A 21480-nucleotide genomic window follows, 5' to 3' on the forward strand; every position below is an offset into this window, starting at 1 on the left:
AAATTGCTCAATACAACAAAGCCGAGCACAAGTCCGCTGAACAACTCGATCACGATGCCAGGACCAATATGGGACGTATGACCGCGGGTCATCCATGACCCGTCATACGACACCACGATGTTTCCCGTGTGACCCACGTTCAGTTCGTCGTAAAGTTCGTGAACCGACTGCGTGCAGTCGCCCATCAGATTACGCACCGCGCGATCGGCCACTGGCGTCAACTTTGTCTTCACGTAGCTCTGCCACGTTTTCGTGGGAAGAGCCCGACAACTGATGCCCATCAACGAGAAAATGTCATTGAACGTGGTCTGTCGGTTCCCCGTTGCTTGCATGGCATGCGTAGCCAAAACATTCACAGCAAAGGGTTTCATTCGTTTAGCACTGTGGATGCGGAGTGAGCTCCACACCGACGCAATCTCTCCACAGTTTGCACACATAAAACGCAGCTTCACAGCCAGTCTGTATTCCCGCTTGTCTCGGACGATTTCTAAGGCACCATTGCAGTTGTTGCAGTTTGCAAACGTTAATAAAGTGTTCACGGCACTCAAATCCACTATCGTAAAAGTAGTCTCATCAGGTGGGCGAAGTGCATCGTCGGTACTGTCACTGTCGCTGGAGCGGAAGACAACTTCGATAGCTTTGCTTCGGCTTTCGCTTCCTTCTCCTCCAGCTCGGAGGGTTGCCAGTAGATCATATCTTGCCATACGTGAGCGCTGGTCGAAGAGTCCGCGGCAGACGAACTTGTCACAGTATCTGCAGCAGCCGATGCGGCTGTTAGGCCTGCCATTGCTGCATCGATGATTTCGGCATCAGACACTGAGGTTGTGGCGTCCTGGGCGTTTTGCAGTGTTGAGCAGCGTTTTTTGAAGTTTTCGATGAGCGTCCGTCACACTTTTTTCGCACCAAACTTGTGCCGCATTCGAAATTTGCGCTCCGTTTCAGACATCGCGTTGACACTGGGGCAAGATGGCGCACCTCAATGCACGGCTCCAAGCGTGGAGCAGACGATGGCCACGCAGTTCCGCCAATCGGGAGGCAAGCTCAAGTCATGTGCACTGAGTGACGAACAGGAGGGCGTTCTAGTACCTTCTTTTTTGCCGCGCATTTTCTAAGTCGCCAATGGCTGAATGGGGCCCATTCTGGCGGGAGTTTGAAGGGAAAAGTCGCCTATTTCAAATGAGACGAAGATGTCCGCGCTAGCACATGTGGAAGAGTACGCGCGCGTTCCGGAAAATGTGCTGTTTTAGCGCAAGTTCCGCCTGAAATTCAGCTAGTACATGTCGTATAAGGCGTCACAGCAGCTAAAATACTGATGTTAGCGGTATGAAATTAACAATGTAGATGCAACAATAGCTGTACATTCCAAAAATGCAATAAAAAAATTGAGTTTCTTTCGAGATTTTTGGTCGCCACAACATGTGTCCCCCCTTTAAATGCAAATCTGAAGTACGGCCAAACACAAGCTTGGAGACTATGCAGTACTATCCAACCTAGTCTTGTATTTGTCCCAATTTTCACTCAGCTTTGTTCACTACAAATCTCAGAATAAATTCTGCCCAACTTTTTAACCTGACGCAGGTATTGCTTTTTTGATCAATAATCTGCCTTAATCCCAGGAATCATCGGGTGCTCCATGTACAGGAATTCTAAGGTCACGCTTCACTTTTCCATAAATTCTCAACGCCACATACGCACGCACGCACGCACGCATGCGCGCGCGCACACACACACAGACAAGAGAAGTTTTTGCTCAAGGTAAATGTTTCTTTCTTGAATGTAAAGCTTATCGGCTATTCACGTTTTACTTCAATGTCTTTCAAAGTCACTAATATTAAATTAGGAGCTTTAACTCTTGTGAGATCTCCAGGTGTAAAAGACAGGAGATGCCATTGTATAAAGACAGTGACAAGAAGCAAAGAATGTCACAAACCAGACTGCTTGGCACCCAGGTGTCGTCGCTTGGCCTCCGACAGGACGTCAATGAGCAGGGTGGCAAACTCCCTAGCAGTCAGCCGCGCAAGTTTCTGGCGTGCCTGCATGGGTGGTGAGAGGGCAATGCCACACATCCCTCGGTCTAGCCTCATGATTCTGTCAACTCGCATGCGACCATTGCAGCTGTCCTTTGTGTGGCCCGACGACTGTCCCTTACAAAGTCTAACGCACATCCTTACATCACAACAAGCCCAGCCCTGCGTCATTTCGATGAAACCACCCACCTTATACTTCACAGCAACACCAGGGAATGGCACATTTAATCAAAAGCATTAAGCCTTCATTGAACATGATCTTGGATTTTAGCGCGAAGTGACAAGGACACAGACTAGAAGCAGACAGGACGAGCGCAAACTCTCAACTAAATTTTTATTGAAACGAACAACATATATATAGGTGATTGCAAATACCACAGCATATGAACATGACAAGGTCTAAAGACATCAGTTAAACATATCAAGAGGTAGGGAAGCCAAAAAAAGAATGATAAAAAGGCACTACTTTAGATTAACACATGTGCTGTTCCAAGATCATGTTACCGTACCAACTCGCCAAACTTTCTATCCTTTTGCATTTCACTAAACAAGCCATAGCGTATGCAAGCCCCACCCTTTCCTTCTTTTTGCTGAACAAGGTGTATAACCACTGTTTAGTGCATTCTACCACCACCACGGTTAAAAGACATGGCAGGCTGCCTTGGCCACTCGATCTTCTATTCCCAAAAGTACTGCTACTTCTGGGAAAGCTTGTCGAGAAGCAGATGTTCTGTTGCCACCATCCACTACAGCCTAGTCAATTGGCAGCTCTTCGTGGCTAAGCCCTTTTGATACTGGTGACAGCGTACCACTAGTCAGACTTCTGCTGTGCCAGACATACAGGCCTGCAGAATGCAGTAAGCATTCAAGTTACAAATGGTGCTATGCAGGCAGTTCTCTTTTCTGTGTAGACAGCAATTCTTAGGGTTTAAGTTTCCAATTTTTCTCAATTTAAACAAGTTGTAAAGAACACCAAAGTGCACATGGAGCTGGTGTTGTCACTCGTCCTCAAAAGGACATGTCTGTAAAGTTATAGAATGGTCAATGCCAGTGCAGACTTTGCTGTCGAGACTGTGCAGGGTAATATGTAATTGCCCTGGTTTGCCGTATTCCTAGGTTGCAACTTTTTTATGCATAACAGCACTGCACTTTTATGGGCAAATGACAGATATCACATTACATGAGCCACTAACTGCATTGCATCTGCTGCAATCACCTCCCCGGTCAATTGTGACTGCACTGTCTTGACAGCAAAGTCATTCCCACTGACTATCCTCTAACTTGATAAGACATGTCTCTTTGAGGATGCATGAAAACACTAGCTTTGTGACACTTTGGAGCTTTTAAAACATTGTTAAATTTAGAAACCTAAGCTCTAAATTTAACTTAATTCTTTCATTCACTCATTTATTTCACAGTACAAGCTAGACCAACTTTATCAGAATGACGTTCTTTACTTGAGCATCTGTTTTAGGAATGGTATCAGAGCACATATCACTATATACCGTGGCTCTGTTCTTTTTTTTTTGTGGTGTTTATGCCTTTTTGTCCTGGCAACCAGATTAAAATGAAGGTCTGCAGTATGAAATTCTACTAAATTTACAAACCTCCATTACCTCAAATGGCTTCCTCTGTACATTTATCTTTGTATAGTAATTGTTTATTAGAAAAAGAGTTGTTGTGGTCCTCACTTAAACCAAAGCAGTTGTGTTGTAACAGACCACATTAGGTGTGGCTCTGTTGAGACTGCATCAAGGTATGGAACTGCACAGCAAGGTTGCTCCTTGACACTGCATACAACGGCACCTTTCTGCAGGCCTCATCTGTCAGGTACTGAGACTATCCTTTGCACAAATATGAGGGAGGATACCAATTCTTCAGTTTGTGGGGCACTAACATCCGAGCTGGTTGGTAAGGCTTTGAAGGGAGCAGAGCAAGAAGCGGGCATGTGTGTGGGCCACTTGCCATTATCTTCAGGGCCTCAATGCTACAAGGAAGCCAAGAGATTGCAGCACTGACCTGGTTTCTGGTGGAGGACAGCTCGGGACTGACAGGCAAAAAGGGCACAGCCTGTCGGTCGGCCCCAACCAGGCTGGCCCCACCCCCGAGCCACACAGCCTCGCACTCTCGCCGGTCCACCTCATCATACAGGTCTCGTGCAAGCTCCACAAATAGCCGCTCCGGCAACTGCAATGCCCATGATGACCTCAGTACCACCACCTTAATGGCACTTCTATCTAACTGCAAAGGAACTTTATTGGGGGCAAGTTGGCGCTTGGGCTTACTAAACATATCATTATTGTGCAAAGTAGTAGAACATGAAGCAGGCGAACAGGAAGAAAGAGAGAGACAGAGAATGGCCAACTACCAACTGTTGATTAGTAGACAGATACAAAAATAAAGAAAACGTCCATGCATGTTCAGCGCAGAAGATGAGTGATGCAGAAACACAGCCTCATCAAATCTGCCTCTCAAAAAGGCAGATTTCCAAAGAAAACAACATATTGATGTGCCACTAACACAAGCCGATGCTTTCTTTCTGACAAACGCTTGCAATAATTCTGTCACCCTATCTGTCTGAAGAAAACACGACAGCTGTCCACACTGCTCCTCTATCTGTGCTATATCAAATGCCTCTCCCCACCTTCTGAAGGGCCTTCCACAGTTGAACCCATTTACAATGATACCGGCTTTAACAGTATACTAGTCTGTCGATAGCAACAGACTACTTCAAGCAACGAAAAAATTATGGCAGAACCTATCTTATGATGACTGTTGACGGTAATGCATTAGCATTGAATCAATATAGCATCATAACATATTGCCACCCTCAAAACAAGTTGTGTAAGAGGCATGTACTGGCGCGGGACTCCTCCTCCGCGCTTCTCTAAGAACACTCAGTGCCATCTAGCACTGTCACCGCAAAGGCTGGGGTGGAATTCGATATGCATGGCGCACAGGTGTGTGTGAAAGCTGAGAAACATGTCTTGTGACAACTGGGCTCCTCTCTTGAACTTCTTTCTGGACACGCTTTGCCATCTAGTGGCGCTGCCAAGAAGTCTGCGTGTGGCCTCCAAGATGGGAAGCGTGGCGTGCCAGTGCCTGCGAAAGAATTGTTCCCTCACTTGCTGCACACTCAGAGGCACATACTCAGTGACCCAAGCTGATGAGACGTTCATTGAAGAGTGGCACACACCCAGTGGATTCATTGCCCAGCTCCCTAAAGCATTGGCGTGAAAGGCGTTTACTGAAAAAGAAGCACATACCTAGTGCGCATGTCGAGCAGCCCGCAAATGCGTCAAATCGCTGTCCTTGTGGAACCCTTGTGATGCGGGTTCGATTCCGCATAGCATCAGAGAAGTTTAGGGATCTTTTTCGTCATCGTAGGGCACACATACCGAAGCGACACCCATTCAACCACAGACTACCCAGTGACCCAGGTAGACAGGAACAATGGTTAGATAGAAACATACATAGACACAGACATAGCCTTCAAAAAGTATGTGAAGTATTCTAAGAAAGCAAACACACTAAAAAAGATTTGAATCCGTGTCATGAGTAACAGGCAAGCCACGTGCATCTGGTGTGAAGAAGGTGACAATGCCAGTTGGCAAAAAGAAGGAATGTGTGAATGCGAACAAAAAGGAAGACAAACATCACGTAACCTGAAGCTCGAGGAAAGAGGGAAAAAGAAGAGAAATGAGTTGGCATTGCTGACGTGGGCATGGACTGGTGCAAGCTGTGCTCTGGTGACGTGATCGAGATTCGTCAAAGATACGGACCAGAGAGGGGCCTTGCAAGAGCTGGCCAGTGACAGCTGCAGCTGCTGTGCCCCAGCTACGGTGCTGTGGCAGTGCTCCATGGCCTCAGTCCAGCACCGTGAAGCCACCACCTGTCACCGTCTAGTGCCACGGAGGCAACCGCCTGGTCATGTCAGCGACCAGGTAGACTATCGACTACAACCATGCCCTGTGCCACATGGGTAACAGATGCATTGCCGCCACTGCGGGAACCACACTGTCAACTGACAGTGACGAAAGTTGACGCCTGCATCACGGTGGAGTCGCAATAGCTGCATCTTGTGACACATTGGACTGGCGACTGCCATGTCACGATGGTTATATTGGGTTCTTTAGCATATTGTGAACTGAGACACTATAGCTCGGGCGTTGGTTTACTGTGCATAAGTAGCGAGGATAGGGTACTAGCAGGTGTATATATAGTTATTTTTTGTAGCATATCTTTGTTGTTTTTTTGTGTACAAATGTTTTTGTTATTTTTTTTACTACCATGTACATGTTGTCTCCTGTCTGTTTCTAGAGCACCTAAATTTGTGACAAAATCTGTTCAATTTGCTGCAGTTTATTGATTCGATCTTTTGGATAATTCAACGAAAATTTGAGGTCTCGCAAGGGTTGCATCAACGGGAGTCGACTGTATTACAAACGGTGCGAGTCAAAAGAAAGGAGAAAATCTTATTCTTCATCAAACTAAAATCAATTCCACTGCTTTATTAATGTTTTTGAAGATATCACAGCTAGTTGTAATGCATGACAAAGTCTACACAAAAGAAATATTTTGCAGCAAGCCACAAGATCATAGCTAAAATAACACGTACGAGAAAATCTGTGAGAAGGAAACAAAACCCGATGACCCACACACAATGACCGTGTGTTTTTCTCTCCTAATGCCACAGTTTGATAACGTTTGGTAACGTAGGATGCAACGGCACAGCGCAACAAGAGCTTAATAAACAGGTTTTACATAAAGACCCGTACTGTGTGCAATAAATGTTCTTACAAGGATATACAGTAAAACCTTGTTCATATGTGTTGGGAAAAAAAAGCGAGAAAAATGCACAAACCGGGTAAACGTAAGTAACTAAAAATAACAAAGTAAAATAAGTAAACAAAAAGTAACTAAAACATTGGCAGATTCAACTTCTGTTGACATCTACGTAATGTGAAGCCTCGCGCAGAGCCTTGTGGCATGAGATGCCGACGGACGCGCATCGAGCTGGTGGTGCTCCGGCAGCCCCTGAAGCGCGTTTTGTTTTCCTATTATGTGGTGTTTAAAGAGGGTGATGGGAAACAAACAAAATTGAGCTGATGGGTGACGCTGGATGCTGTTGAAGCGAAATGTGATGCCCACATTGCCCTGCCTGCAGCAGGGAACGATGACCCGTTTGGATTATTGCCTACCAAAAGCATGCAGTATGCTACCAGTGGCACTATACATCACGCACTGTAAAACAGATAGGTGAAGATGCTTATCGCAATAAGTTTGGCGACGATAGCTGTGAATGAGACGTGTGATGACCCGGGCGGGGACTGGCTGGTTCCGGGATAAGAAACTGCACGCGCCGTTGTTCTCACATGAGACTGGCGGCTATATGTTGCTCTCGATCGTGCATGCCTCGCACCTTGTTCACATAGGATCTAGCATCCACAAAACATATGAGACTGCAGTCTGCAGCAAGGAACAGAGGCGCATTTCGGTTATTGCTTATTAAAAGCATGCGCTACGCTTCCGACGGCAGCATGCGCTCTGAAACAGGCAGGTGAAGATGCATATCACAATATGACAGGTGATGATAGCTGTGAATTCCGCATGCGGTGACCCCAGAGAAGATTTGCCGCTACCAAAATGAAAAACCGTGAGCGCACCGGCGTTTTCACGTGAGAAGGGCGGGCAAGTATTGCAGTGAAGCTGCCACAGTGGGCAGCTATAGGCTGTCCTCAATCGCATACGCCTGGCACATTTTCACGTTTACATAGGATCTAGCAGCCAGAAAACGTATCATATGATCGCACTTTGGTGGCATACTGAACATTGAAACAGATAAAAAATTAGCGTAGCGTGTTTTCGCTACCAAACACTGGCGCCGGGAAGATGTATGTAACAGGAACGTATCAACGAGGTTCTATTTACATTGCACAGTAGTGCACACAGATGGCAATGAACTTGCAAAAAGCTCAGTTTTAGAGCATGTTTAATTTCCGATTGAACACTGAGGTGGTCCAAGTAAAAATATTTCAAATAGCACATCAAATAACACACTGTATTGTCTTCAAGTGGAGATGTGCCTCTGAGATCCAGTGTTGCTAATACTGTTAGCTAGATGAAATATATGCAGAAGATAGAGTTTATTATCTTATTATCGAATATGTTTTTGTTTCTCTATATTTTACCTGGGTATATTTCTGTGCTCCCAGTAAGCAGGAATGGTATGGTTTCTTGTGCAAGGTTTGGGGTTCACATAGGCCTAGGAGGTTGTTATAAGATAGCCTACACTGCTCCTTATGGACCATACATTGCAAGTAAGCTCCCAAATAACGTTCTTTCCAATCTATTATTAAAGAAAAAATGTTTGATCTTGACTACTTTTATCGAGAACACTGGTGACTGGTTTCCTGTGTTGCACACAACGAAAATCGTTGAATACTATACTAAAATAAAGCTTAAATACTTAAATACTGAAAATCCTTATGCATGTTCAAGCAAAATTTGGCCACGATTGAGTTGACTTAAGTACAAGAATTTTTTGCACAAGCAGTAAAACAGCCAGAGATTGAAGAAAAGAGAGAAACGAAGTTGAAAGTTTCTGCACATTCTTGTTGCTATTGCAAAATATATTCTTGTTGCTATTGATGCACATTCTTGTTGCTATTGCAAAATATATACACTAATCTTTCCCGAAGAAGGGTAAAACCAACGTTACTAGACTAGCTTCAGTTTTAAAACTCGGCGCCGTTGCGCGGAACCGCCACCTGCCCGCGCCTTCGTGGCACTGCAGTCGCGCCTGGCTTCACTTCCTCACTAGCCGGCTATGCGGGTGTGCCGGACTAAGCACGCGGTGCAGCGTTGGTGTATTCTGTGGTTCGTTGTTGACAGCGAATTTCAGCAAGCATGTCATCCGTGGAACTATAGCCTTGGCTGAGTTTCTTAAGAATATCAGCAGACGATGCTGACATGCTGTGTACCTGGCTGCATAGGCCGCTATCGGAGCGATGTCGACAGTTCGGTGCACCACTTTTTCTGTGCTCCCAGCAATGCAACGCTTCGCTCGGCGTGAAACAGAGCGATTCCTCGTGCCGACCGGGAACTCTCTGCAAAATCAACGGCATGCACTAGTGCCACTGCTCCCGCGTTTGTCGTCTTCCACAGCTGGCTGCGTGGCCGTTCATCTTTCCGGAGTAGAATTTCACTTCACTTCTGTCATCGTAATGGTATAATGGGGAGGCCGCGTTTACGGGGGTATGAGCCACTGCTTAAGGGAGTATGAGCCACTCATGGTCTTACGTAACGGAAAGATCTAATTTTGAAGAAATTTAATTTTGAAGAATCACAAGCGGCAAATCGCAGGTGAAGGCTGCTAACCACGCCGCCGAGCAAGCTTGAGACATTGAACGCAAGCGACAACTGCGGACTGCGGGCATACCGTCAGTGACGTCGTTCTCTCCATCGCAGCCGATTGTGTGTGTAACCTCATAACTGATAAATACTTTAATGAACCCTCGGGATTAACCCAGTGATAAACACAGGGGCCGAACGTTTCAGCTTCGCTGATTAACCATCTTCATGGAATGAAAAATCCGACTTCTTTCTTTCCTTCTTTTTTTTTGTGGCTTGTGTGTACAAAGACCGACCTCATCTTTCTTTTTGTAGCGCTTCTTTGGCGTGGTGAGAAGCTTCGGTGGGGATGATGATCATCCTACAATCACGCATTTTGGCCAGATATTCAGGCTCGTGAGCCTAAACTGCGCAAAACGTTAATAAGACAGGAAGAAACACGACATTTAGAAACGCAGCTTCTGCGCTTCGCTGTATTCGTTTCTTCCTTTCGTGCAGTTTACCTTTCTTTTAGCAACAACGAACTGGCGCGATAAATCTTATTGCTGTAGTAGGATACCGCTTTCTCGTGGTATCACTAATTCGGACAAGGGAGAACGCCAGCGAGCGTGAAGCATGCGCAAAATGCCCGTCCGCACGAGCTCAAGGCTGTGACGACGCGTCTGCAGTGGAGCCCGATGGAACAGCGTTGCCATGTGGCGGCTGTCACAGAAGTGGCGACAGCGGCTGTAAGCGCGCGGGCAGGGAGTTTTACAACTGAAGCTAGTCTAGTAACGTTGGGTAAAACTTCAGAATTCTAATACTGCGTAGACGATACCTCTCAGAACTCCTGCAATTTTGGGAAACGCAGCAGCGAAATGGGCAACATGCTCAGGAGCCCCTTTTTCTACGTATTCCAGGTCAGTAGATATTTGCCGACGGCCTGCTATCGTAGTGACACGTGTACTTGTCTTTATCAGGCAACCACGTTTTGCCGCCTAACAAATGTAATCGCACAGCGTGGGACGCCACCTGCACGTATCCGAAGTTTCTGGAAAGTTATCGATGCTTCTATCCGCTGTCTGTTGTAGCCGAACCTTATGTTATCTGATTTCATCACCTGACGCGAATGGTGTAGAACTTTGTGGAAGACACGGGGGTCCGAACGATTAGTCTGGAACATTCGACGACTGTTCTTTAAAAGCCAACGCGCTTGACCCGCTGATCAGATTTCCGACGATCGCCGACCGTGTTCGCCGCTATCGTTGTGCTATAAGTGTAGCCTGTTTTTGTGGGCACAGGTTCGCCCAATAAAAGCTAGTTTTGTATTCCACCGTATTGCTGTTTTCTTCACCGTCACTACCACGTGACAGTAGCGATAATAGGTTTTTACTGCTGCTGCCTTGTCTACTGTGTCTTGAATGCCTTCTTGCCTGACTTAAAAATATTCCTGTAAATCTTTTGCTTTGTGGTGAAGTTGAGGCCAACCCTGGCCCTACCGAGAAGCAAATATTGATGGAACTTGTTGCCAGTCAAAATTCATTGTAAACAGCTCTACCAGATGTACAGGCATCTCAGAAAGAGATTGGCAGGCAAGTCAGTTCATTAACTGTTCGTGTTGATGATTTAGAGCCTCAACTGAGCAACTTACATGTAGTTACTAAGCGCGTACTCGCCGTGGTTGTTCAGTGGCTATGGTGTTGGGCTGCTGATCACGAGGTCGCGGGATCAAATCCCGGCCACGGCGGCCGCATTTCGATGGAGGCAAAATGCGAAAACACCCGTGTACTTAGCTTTAGGTGCACATTAAAGAACCCCAGGTGGTCGAAATTTCCAGTCCTCCACTACGGTGTGCCTCATAATCAGGAAGCGGTTTTGGCACGTAAAACCCCATAATTTAATTTTTTTACTAAGCGGGTCCAGGATATGGAGACTGCGATGTCTACTGTTAGAGCAGATCTAGCCTCCATTGTTGAAAAACAAGATGACTCAGAAAATCCTAGTCGAAGAAACAACTTGATCATTTACAGTCTTGACGAACCAAGCAATGAATCTTCTCAGGATCTTGAAGAGAGAGTAAAAGATTTGTTTTACAGCAAATTGGGTATTTATGTGGAAAATATAGAAAAATTCCAAAGAATTCGAAACAGAAATGTTAGCCATGCACGACCGGTCGTGCTTGGGTCGCTCGACTATCGTGAAAAAATGTCAATTTTGAAGGCTGCATTCAAATTGAAGGGTACAGCTGTTTCAATATCGCAAGGTTTTCGAAAGAAGCTATGGAACAGTTCTACTCTAGGAAGAAATAATGGCTCAAAAGTCAAACTTGCACACAATAAACTAAGCATAGACGGTGTAATCTTTGGCTGGGATGAAAAGAAAGGTGCACATGTCCAACGAAAGAAAAATCAAAATGGACGTTTTGTACAAAAGCCTCAGGAGATTAATATTCTTAATGTGAACTGCGGGAGTGTTTTTAACAAAGTCACAGAACTTGAGGGAATATTGGTGACCCATAACCCTGAAATAATTATTCTCATGGAAACATAGTTAAATGATTCTATAAAAGATAACGAATTTGTTCCTCGTGGGCACAATGTGTACAGGAAAGATCGAGGGAGCAAAGTTGGGGTGTTGCTTTGCTGTTCAAGGAGCGTTTTAAAATTTTGAGAATGCCAGATGCGTATACTGAACATTGAGGGCATATTCTGTAAAGCTTATCATGGCGCAATCAGATCTGCATTGCGGGCACTTTACCAACCACCAAATTCCTCCCCTGATTTTTTTGCTCATTTGCAAAGTTACCTGATTGTTCATGTGAAGCCTGGTGATCGATTAATTCTGGACGGAGACTTCAGTATGCCAAACGTGGATTGGTCAACCTTCACACTAAACGTTTCTAATGACAAGCTACAAGAAGGGTTGCTTGACATGATTTTTTCTTTTGATTTAAGGCAAGTAGTTGACAGTTTCACTAGAATACGAGGTAACTGCTGCTCCATCCTTGATCTGTTTTTCTTAAGTGGATCTATTATGGGGCAATCAAAGTGCGAAGTACTGCCTGAAATTTCTGATCATTCTGCTGTGTTGTTGACTCTTTTGGGCGTCTCTGTGAACAAGTACATTGATGTCACTCCCGTGCTCAACTTCTTGCACGCAGATGATGTCATCATATTAGACATGCTTCCGTTTAGTTTTGACTCATTCCAGGGCAGCAGTGCAGACATTCATACACAGTGGAATCAATTTAAAGATCTTGTAAATGATTGCATAAAGTGCTTTGTTGCTTGCAGGTTAAAGAAAATAAAAAGGCAAATCACCTTGGATTTCTCAGAAAACATTGCAATTAAGAAGACAATTAAAGCGCCTGAAGACAAAAAGAGGTACCACGAGAGACTCGGACGCTTTCCTTACTAAAATTTCCTAACTCCCTTCCAAGTTAAAAATGAAAGTTTCTTCAGACACACAACGTTACTTTGTGGAGGAACTTCCTAAATTTATTTCAACATCTCCTGAAAAGTTCTGGAGACTAATTTCTCCCAATAAGCAAATTAATGATGCTTTCGTCGTAAATGGTGTTTTGAGTGATGATAGTGCAGTAATAGCAGATGCATTTAACTTACACTTTAGATCTATGTTTACACATGACAATGGTTCATTGCCATACTTTCACGCTTCATACCCCCTTATGTCTGACGTTACTATTAATGAGAATGGAACACTTAGCATGCTCCTTAACCTTGATATTGTTACACACGAGGTGTTTAACGCAGAACCAGAGGAATCTGGTTGATAGGCGCGGTTGTTGAAGAGCGGTCTCGCGGCAGCTTGGCCAACGTCGTTCTCTTCTTTCTTCTCGTTGTCTCCGCGGCAGGCGTGGTTCATGACAGCTTGTGACATTTCCCCGCTGGCAGACGAAGCCCGCCGGGCGAGTCAGTCATCTCGTGGGTTGTAACGCCTCAGACGCGCGACGTGCGTCACTTCAGCCTTGGCCGAGCGTCGTCCACTGCTCGTGACACGCGCAATGCGGTAGTTTACTTCGCTGAGGCGCTCCAGAATAACGTAAGGGCCGACGTAGTGGGCGAGAAACTTCTGGCACAAGCCACGCTTCCGCAACGGCGTCCAGAGCCACACAAGGTCCCCAGGATCGAAGGAAACGTGGCGGTGACGCCCGTCATAGCGGATCTTGGACCGGTCCTGCGATGCTAGGGTGCGTAGCCTAGCGAGGCGTCGCGCTTCTTCTGCTCGACATAGGATCTGATCAATTGATTCGTTGTCATGAGCGAAGTAGGGAAATATGGTGTCGAGGGTGTAGCGCGGCGGACGAGCATACAGAAGGAAAAATGGTGAGTAACCAGTGGTCTCGTGTCTCGCGGTATTGAAGGCATAGGTAATGAAAGGCAAGATACTGTCCCAATTCTTGTGTGCTGAATCGACGTACATGGATAGCATGTTGGCAAGAGTTCTGTTTGTGCGCTCGACCAGACCATTAGTTTGTGGATGGTAGGGCGTAGAATGGCGGAAGCTACATGAACACAGACGAAGGGTTTCTTCAACCACGTCCGCGGTAAACTGTCGCCCACGATCGCTGATTACTATGCGAGGAGGTCCATGTCGGAGTATAACGTTAGCCAGCAAGAAGATAGAAACTTCTGTAGCTGTGGCCGATGGCAATGCGGCGGTCTCACAATAGCGGGTCAGGTGATCTACGCAAACGATAACCCAACGATTACCCTTGGAGGATCGCGGGAAAGGGCCCAGAAGATCTATACCAACTTGCTCAAAGGGGACGCTAGAAGGGGGAACTGGTTGAAGCAGGCCATGTGGCGCTTGTGGCGGACGCTTGTAGCGCTGGCATTGAGAGCAGCTGGCGACGTACCGTTCGATATCTTTCCGCATCTTAGGCCAGTAAAAATGTTCTTGAGCCCGGTAGAGTGTACGTGTGGAACCAAGATGACCGGAAGTTGGGTCATCGTGCATGGCGTGTAATACTTGGTGGCGAAGGTTCTTGGGGACAACTAAAAGGTAGCGTGCACCGGTGGTCGAGTAGCTCTTCTTATACAGCGCGCCACCATCACGTAGGCGAAAGCGACTGCCTGCAGGTGACTCCTGTGCTGCCGCGAAGAGCGGTTGTAAGCTCTCGTCCTTGTGCTGCTCGGATATGACGGTACGCATATCCGGAAATTCCGAGGACACAAAAGCGATGTATTCATCAAAATTGTCCGCATCACATTCAGTTGTTTGAAGTGGCATCCGAGAGAGACAATCAGCGTCAGCATGTCGCCGGCCACTTTTGTAGCAAATAACGAAATCGTATTCCTGTAGACGGAGGGCCCAGCGCGCTAGTCGTCCTGAGGGATCCCGCAGATTCACAAGCCAGCATAGCGAATGATGATCTGTTATCACAGTGAAGGGGTGCCCATAGAGATACGAACGAAACCGTTGCACGGCGAAGATGACCGCCAGACACTCTTGTTCGGTGACTGTGTAGTTGCGCTCGGAGCGGCTCAAGGACCGGCTAGCGTAAGAGATCACGTGCTCACTGTCGTCAACACGCTGAACTAGCACAGCACCGATGCCTACGCCACTGGCATCGGTGTGAATTTCAGTTGGTGATGAAGGATCAAAGCGCCGAAGAATTGGTTGGGATGTCAACAGGAACTTGAGCTGGCGAAACGATGAGTCGCAATCTGCAGTCCACTCAAAGGGAACGCCTTTTTGGAGAAGGCGTGTAAGGGGATGAGCCATGTCAGCAAACCGGGGAATGAATCGGCGAAAATAGGAGCACAAGCCCAAGAAACTTCTTAACTGCTTGACAGAGTTGGGTACTCTAAATGCTTCTACGGCCGCAGTCTTTTGTGGATCTGGTCGGATGCCTTCTTTAGCGACGAGATGGCCTAGCACAAGAGTTTGTCGTTCCCCAAAACGGCATTTTTTTGAATTGAGCACGAGGCCCGCTTTCTCCAAGCAGTTCAAGACTAAATCCAAACGTTTGTTGTGCTCACTAAACGTTCGCCCGAAGATCACAACGTCGTCTAAGTAGCACATGCAAACTTCCCATTTTAAGCCGCGTAATATCGTGTCCATGAACCTTTCGAACGTTGCAGGTGCGTTACACAACCCGAAAGGCATCACGTTAAACTCGAATAGTCCGTCGGGTGTTACAAATGCTGTCTTTTCTCTGTCGTCCTTGTGTATAGGAATTTGCCAGTAACCTGACCGTAAATCGATTGAGGAAAAGTAAGATGCCGCAAAGAGACAGTCGATGGCGTCGTCAATTCGTGGGAGCGGATATACATCTTTCTTAGTGACGGCGTTTAGGCGACGGTAATCAACACAGAACCGCCACGTACCGTCTTTCTTCTTCACCAATATCACGGGTGCTGCCCAAGGACTAGATGATTCTCGAATGACGCCTTTGCATAGCATTTCTTGGACCTGATCACTGATTATCTTGCGTTCTGACGGGGATACACGATAGGGTTTTTGTCGGATTGGCTGGGCGGCTCCTGTGTTGATGCGGTGACGAGTTCTGGACGCAGGAATTGATGGCGGGCCCTCGTGCTGCGCAAAGTCGAATACCGAGGTATGTTTCGTGAGCAGGGCCATCAAAACTCGACGCTCGTGATCGCTGAGTGACTTGTCAATCATGGAAAGTATCTTCGAGCTCCCGAGGCTCGAGACACTGGTTGCTCCTCCATCGGGGAGCTCTGTAAGTACTGCCACCGATACGGGCGAGTCTTCCTGAAACGTGGCAATCTTTAGGCCTTGAGGTAGCACTGCCGCTTCAGTGGAACAGTTTAGCGCCCACAGCCCCGCGCATCCATTGGTAACTGAGACTACGCAGTGCGGAACTAACACGTTTTTCTCGAGGCAGTTCCGATGTACAGGTTCCACTGCAGCGTCGAACGAGATAGGAGCCGGAGATGAACAGGCGACGGCAACACGCATCGCGGATAAGGCGGGCACAACTGTATCCTCAGACACGCACAGCACACTCTCCGGGCAAGCTTCACCTTCAAAGAGCACAGGTGAAACACTGGTGTCGACACTGAGTTCTCCCGTCCGGCAGTCAACATTCGCACCACACAATTGCAAAAAGTCAATCCCCAGAATCACGTCATGCGAGGAGCGAGGAAGAACAGTAAACTCTGCATTAAAAACTTTCCCACCCAATGACACATCCACGTTACACACACCAACCGGGTATAATGATTCACCACTGACTCCACGGAAACTTGTGCACTGGTCCCAACGAAACATAACCTTGCGTCCCAGAAGGCCTTTAAACCCCACACTCATGACCGAGACAGTTGCTCCCGTGTCGACTAAAGCCATTGTAGAGACCCCATCAATCAGTACATGAACCTTATTCTTTAGCATGAAAATAGTTGGAGGCAGTTGAGTCGGCAGCACACATTTTCCAGCGACCTCACCTCCATCGGCCGCGCTGGCTAGTTTCCCGGCGGGGGCGACACGAAACGGCGCCGAGGCGATGGTGACGTGAATCGCGGCCGAGGGGATGGTGATCGGGAGGCTCGGAAGGCTGGTGGTGGCGTCAGAGTACGGTCGGAGGCAGGGGAGCGGTAGCGGTTCCGGGTTCTTTCTTCTCCAAGGTAGGTCTCCTGGGCGCTGCATCGGTCCTCTCGAAAGTGGCTTCCTGAAGTGGAGTCTCCTGGCCACTAAGTGCGCAGTGTACGACCGCTAGACCGCATAGTGGGCGCTGACGATCCGTAGTTCGATGCTCGGCGTCGGCTACAGTACCTAGCTATATGGCCAGGCATGCCGCAGCAGTAACACACTGGCGAAGGGCGAAGTTCAGAATGCGGGTTGAAGTATTCTGCCGAAGACATCGGTTGAGGGTAACGAGGCTCTTCCCCTTGAAAGTCGTAGGTAGCGGCGAGTCTTCGTGGACGAAAGTTGCGTGGGCGTGGATCAAAACGTTGAGGGGGCGAATCATTGCGTGGTGGTTCGGTCGTAATGTAATGCGGTTCGTCTCTGGAGCCGTTAAGATCCGCGACGTTCACCGAGTGGTTCCAAGTAGCCGAAGGGGGTTCCCAAAGAGTGTCTCGGAATACGGAGGAGCTGTAACGTGGCGCCGCATAACGTGCCTGTTCGTCATGTCGCTGTAGCTCCTCGCGGACTATCTGGCGGATGGCGGACGATAGGTCTGGGAGCGGAGGACTCGTGTCAACACTTGCTACAGTTGTTACATTGGCCAGCCGTCCAAACTTTGGTGTAATTCGGCGAGTCTTCAGCGCCTCGAACGTACGGCAGTGCCGTATCAGTTCTGATACAGTGTGCAAGTTCTCTTTACCAATGAGGAAGTTGTACACGTCTTCCGCTATTCCTTTTACCACGTGTCCCACTTTATCTTCCTCTGTCATGTGAGGGTTCACGGTTCGGCACAGCTTCAAAATTTCTTCGATATAGGTAGTGCAAGTCTCGCCGGGTACCTGAGCTCTCTGGGCTAATGTGAGTTCCGCACGTTTCCTCTTTGCGTCCGAGTCACCGAAACACTTTTTGATCTCCTCAACGAAGCGTGTCCATGTAGTTAGCATGTCCGCGTGGTTGTCATACCATACCAGCGCCGTGCCGGCCAAGAAGAAAACAACGTTCCTAAGCTGACTGGCAGCATTCCAGTTATTGTATTGGCTTACCCTTTCGTAATGGGTTAGCCACTCATCCACATCTTCCTCTGCCTTCGCCGAGAACGTGCGTGGCTCTCGGTAGTGCTGGATAGGGACTGGGCTTGCCGAGGCACTGCTGGTGAGGGTATTTTGCTCTGTAGCCATGATTGAGCGCGACGGCGAAAGTCCGGCGAGGCGACGGCTTCGGCGTAGCTCTAGTGCTGGTGGTTCCGTTGTAAGTCGTGGGAGGTACCCCACACAGCTCCACCAAATGTTACACACGAGGTGTTTAACGCAGAACCAGAGGAATCTGGTTGATAGGCGCGGTTGTTGAAGAGCGGTCTCGCGGCAGCTTGGCCAATGTCGTTCTCTTCTTTCTTCTCGTTGTCTCCGCGGCAGGCGTGGTTCATGACAGCTTGTGACAATATTAAGAAATCACCCGATCCTGATGGTTTGCCAAATGAACTTTCAAAGCGTCATGCGCCATGGGTCTCTAAATATCTGAGTGTACTGTTTTCTAAATCACTAAATGAAGGCAAGATTCCAATCGACTGGAGAATGGCAGCAGTGAAACCTATCTTCAAAAATGGTAATAAGCAGCACGTCTTGAACTATCATCCTATTTCTTTGATTTCAACATCATGACACTTCTGGAGCATATAATACATAACCATATTACCGAGTTCCTTTCAAAAAATAAAATATCATGCCATCAGCATGGCTTCAGAAAAGGTTTCTCTACATGCACACAACTAGTAACTACTGTACATGATTTCACTAAGGCAATAAATTCAAGTAAGCAGGTTGATGCAATCTTCATGGATTTTGCGAAAGCCTTTGACAAGGTTTCCCACAAAAAAGGCTACTCCACAAACTTGATGTTACTCTGGATAATGCCAAAACTGTTACTTGGCTTTCTGCCTATTTTTCAAACCGATATCAATATGTTTCACTTAAAAACCATGCCTCTTGGAGGCTTCCCATTGACTCTGGCATTCCACAGGGTTCAGTGCTCGGACCACTTTTGTTTCTTGTTTTTATTAATGATATTGTTAATGACATTCCTGTGAAAATTAGACTGTATGCAGATGATTGTGTAATGTATTCAGAAATCGATAGCTACAACTAAATGAAGCCCTTGAAAAAGTTGTGAAATGATGTAGTGATTGGCAAATGACTACCAATTTTGACAAAACTGTATTTATGAAAATTTCACCACAAGCGTAGCAATCTGCACTTCCAGTACTCGGTGTGTAATGTCTTGCTATCTGAGGTTGAGCACATAAAATATCTTTGGATTTCTAATTCTGCCAATCAAAAGCTTTTCTTTCTCAGGCGGGCTTTGAGATTGACAACACCTGAGGTTCGCCTTCTTGCATTTGATGCAATTGTGCTACCACTTCTAGATTATGCATCTATAATTTGGTATCCTTTAACTAAAAAAGACATTGATAAAGTAGAAGGTATTCAAAAGCAGGCGGTTCATTATATATATAACAGCTTTGGGTGCACATCGATGACAGCCTTGCTAAACAGAGACAATCTGCCAACTCTGATACAAAGGAATCGCATTCTCAGATAAAAACTTTTGTTTCAGCTCATCAAGGGACACTATAGCGTAGATAGTTCCGAGCTTATTTCCTTTTCAACAGGTTATACTACAAGACAACCAGCACGCACCAACAATTACCCCCTTCACTAACCACAAAAATTGCTTTAAATACTCATTTTTTTTCCCAGGGTCGAAACTGCATGGAATCAGCTGCCCAACGATGTGGCGTTGCAGCCATCCCTGAATTTGTTTATGTCTCTCATTGTGTAATTTCTTTATTCTTCTTTTTCGCTCTGTTACATTTGCACTTGCAGTAGATGCATTGATTCAGCTGTACTCGAAACATATCTTTTATTTCATGATATCTGTATTGTCTTTTTATTAGTATGTGCACATGTAATTTTTCTTTTGTTTGCCCTGCTAATTTGCATGCATAATGATGTATCCCCATCCTGCCAAAATCCCATAACGGAATTGCAGTATTTGTAAATAAATAAATAAATAAGAAACTTTTTGTGCACCGGAAGCTACTGAAACTTGTGGGAGCGGACAAGACAAGGAAGAAGAAGACTGCGGGTACCAAAGATGCATGCAGTAAAAGCAATAAAAAAGATAAAAAGAATCTCAATTTTCATTTGCATCGAATGCAGCTGTCTTGTCTCAGTTCTGCTACAGTTGGCATGAATAAGCATGCAATGAATAGCATCGAAGAGACTGTGTTGCCCTGCCTGACCCCTTTCTTAATCTCCTGTGAAGATTAGGATAGCTGTGGCACCTTTATAGATATTTGACAAGACATTCATGCTTGCTTCCAGTATTCCTTGACTATGCAATGCCTCCATAACTGCTGGTACCTTTAATGAATTGAACAGTTTTTCATTATCTATCTTATCTGTCTTCGGAGGAGATACACTGCCGCAATGCACCCGCAGCTACTTGATGCTGTCACGCATCACACATACTGCCGATCGTGGCAAAGTCTCTGGCGAACCAAAGAAAGCTACACAGGATTGGTGGATAGAGACAATGACGTTTTATTATAGCACAGCTATGCCAATCACGGTGCATGCTCTAGTGCACCACGCAGGTGGCCACCGAAGAGTGCGCGCCACGATATTGTGCAATGTCGGGAGAGAGATGGCATTCAAGGCGAGGAGTATACACAACTTGGGAAAGAGGCGTCGGCGGCGGAGAGGAGTATAAATTGTTGGTCTATGTCCATGGAGACAAGATCCGCCAGAGCCTAGCCATAAACAACTTCGCTGTAAAAACAAAACAGGAAAGCCCCCTGCGGTCTCATCCATTATTTCTGTGCCATTTTCATTCTCCTCTTCCAAAGCACCATATTTCTTAGCAATCGTGTTTCAGACAAGTGGAAGGAAGATCGAGGAGAGGCGTAAGAAGCTAGCGATGCCCGCACATGTCACACACGAGTGCCATGCACACGCGTGTGAAGATTTCGTGTTCCCTTTTCCTTTCAGTGCAGGCACCCTGTAGCCAGATTTAATTTTTACAACCAATAATGCAGCATGGGAAACCCACAATAGGCAGTTATTTTGCCACTGAACGCACACGGGAGTTCACAGTGCCACAGCTGCTCATTGTTACACCCAACAATTATGGTCTAAACCAGAAATTTTATAATGACCACACCCGGAAAAAAAAAAGGTAACAATTCTCTATCGTAAGATCAGGCAGGAGTCGACTGTGGCACAGAGCCACCACGAGGATCTACTCCAACTTAGCATGCATCTGGTTTTCTGAGTGTTGCCTACTTCGCATCATTGAAAAGAATGCACAGTAAGGACTGGTTGTAGCAAGCCTTGTACAAGTTGCGATGTTTTCATAATGTAGGTGCTTCTATAAGAGGCCGTGACCTGTGCCAACAGGTTGGCAAATGCACAAGTTGGAAATGACTTGTACTGCTCAGTGCACAAGC

General features: G+C 46.6%; 1 protein-coding gene across 1 annotated transcript in view; it reads right to left on the minus strand.

The window, feature by feature from the left end:
• Positions 1 to 21480, minus strand: part of Git (ARF GTPase-activating protein GIT1) — a 306764-nt gene that overhangs the window by 97724 nt on the left and 187560 nt on the right. The window contains exons 10-11 of the mRNA XM_050183502.3: positions 4047 to 4214; positions 1931 to 2033 (exon numbers count right to left, since the gene is read on the minus strand). Coding sequence (XP_050039459.2) covers positions 1931 to 2033; positions 4047 to 4214 — 271 coding nt within the window. The remainder of the gene's footprint in view (positions 1 to 1930; positions 2034 to 4046; positions 4215 to 21480) is intronic.

Source organism: Dermacentor andersoni, chromosome 3 (genome assembly GCF_023375885.2).
Source record: "Dermacentor andersoni chromosome 3, qqDerAnde1_hic_scaffold, whole genome shotgun sequence".
NCBI classification, from domain to species: Eukaryota; Metazoa; Arthropoda; class Arachnida; order Ixodida; family Ixodidae; genus Dermacentor; species Dermacentor andersoni.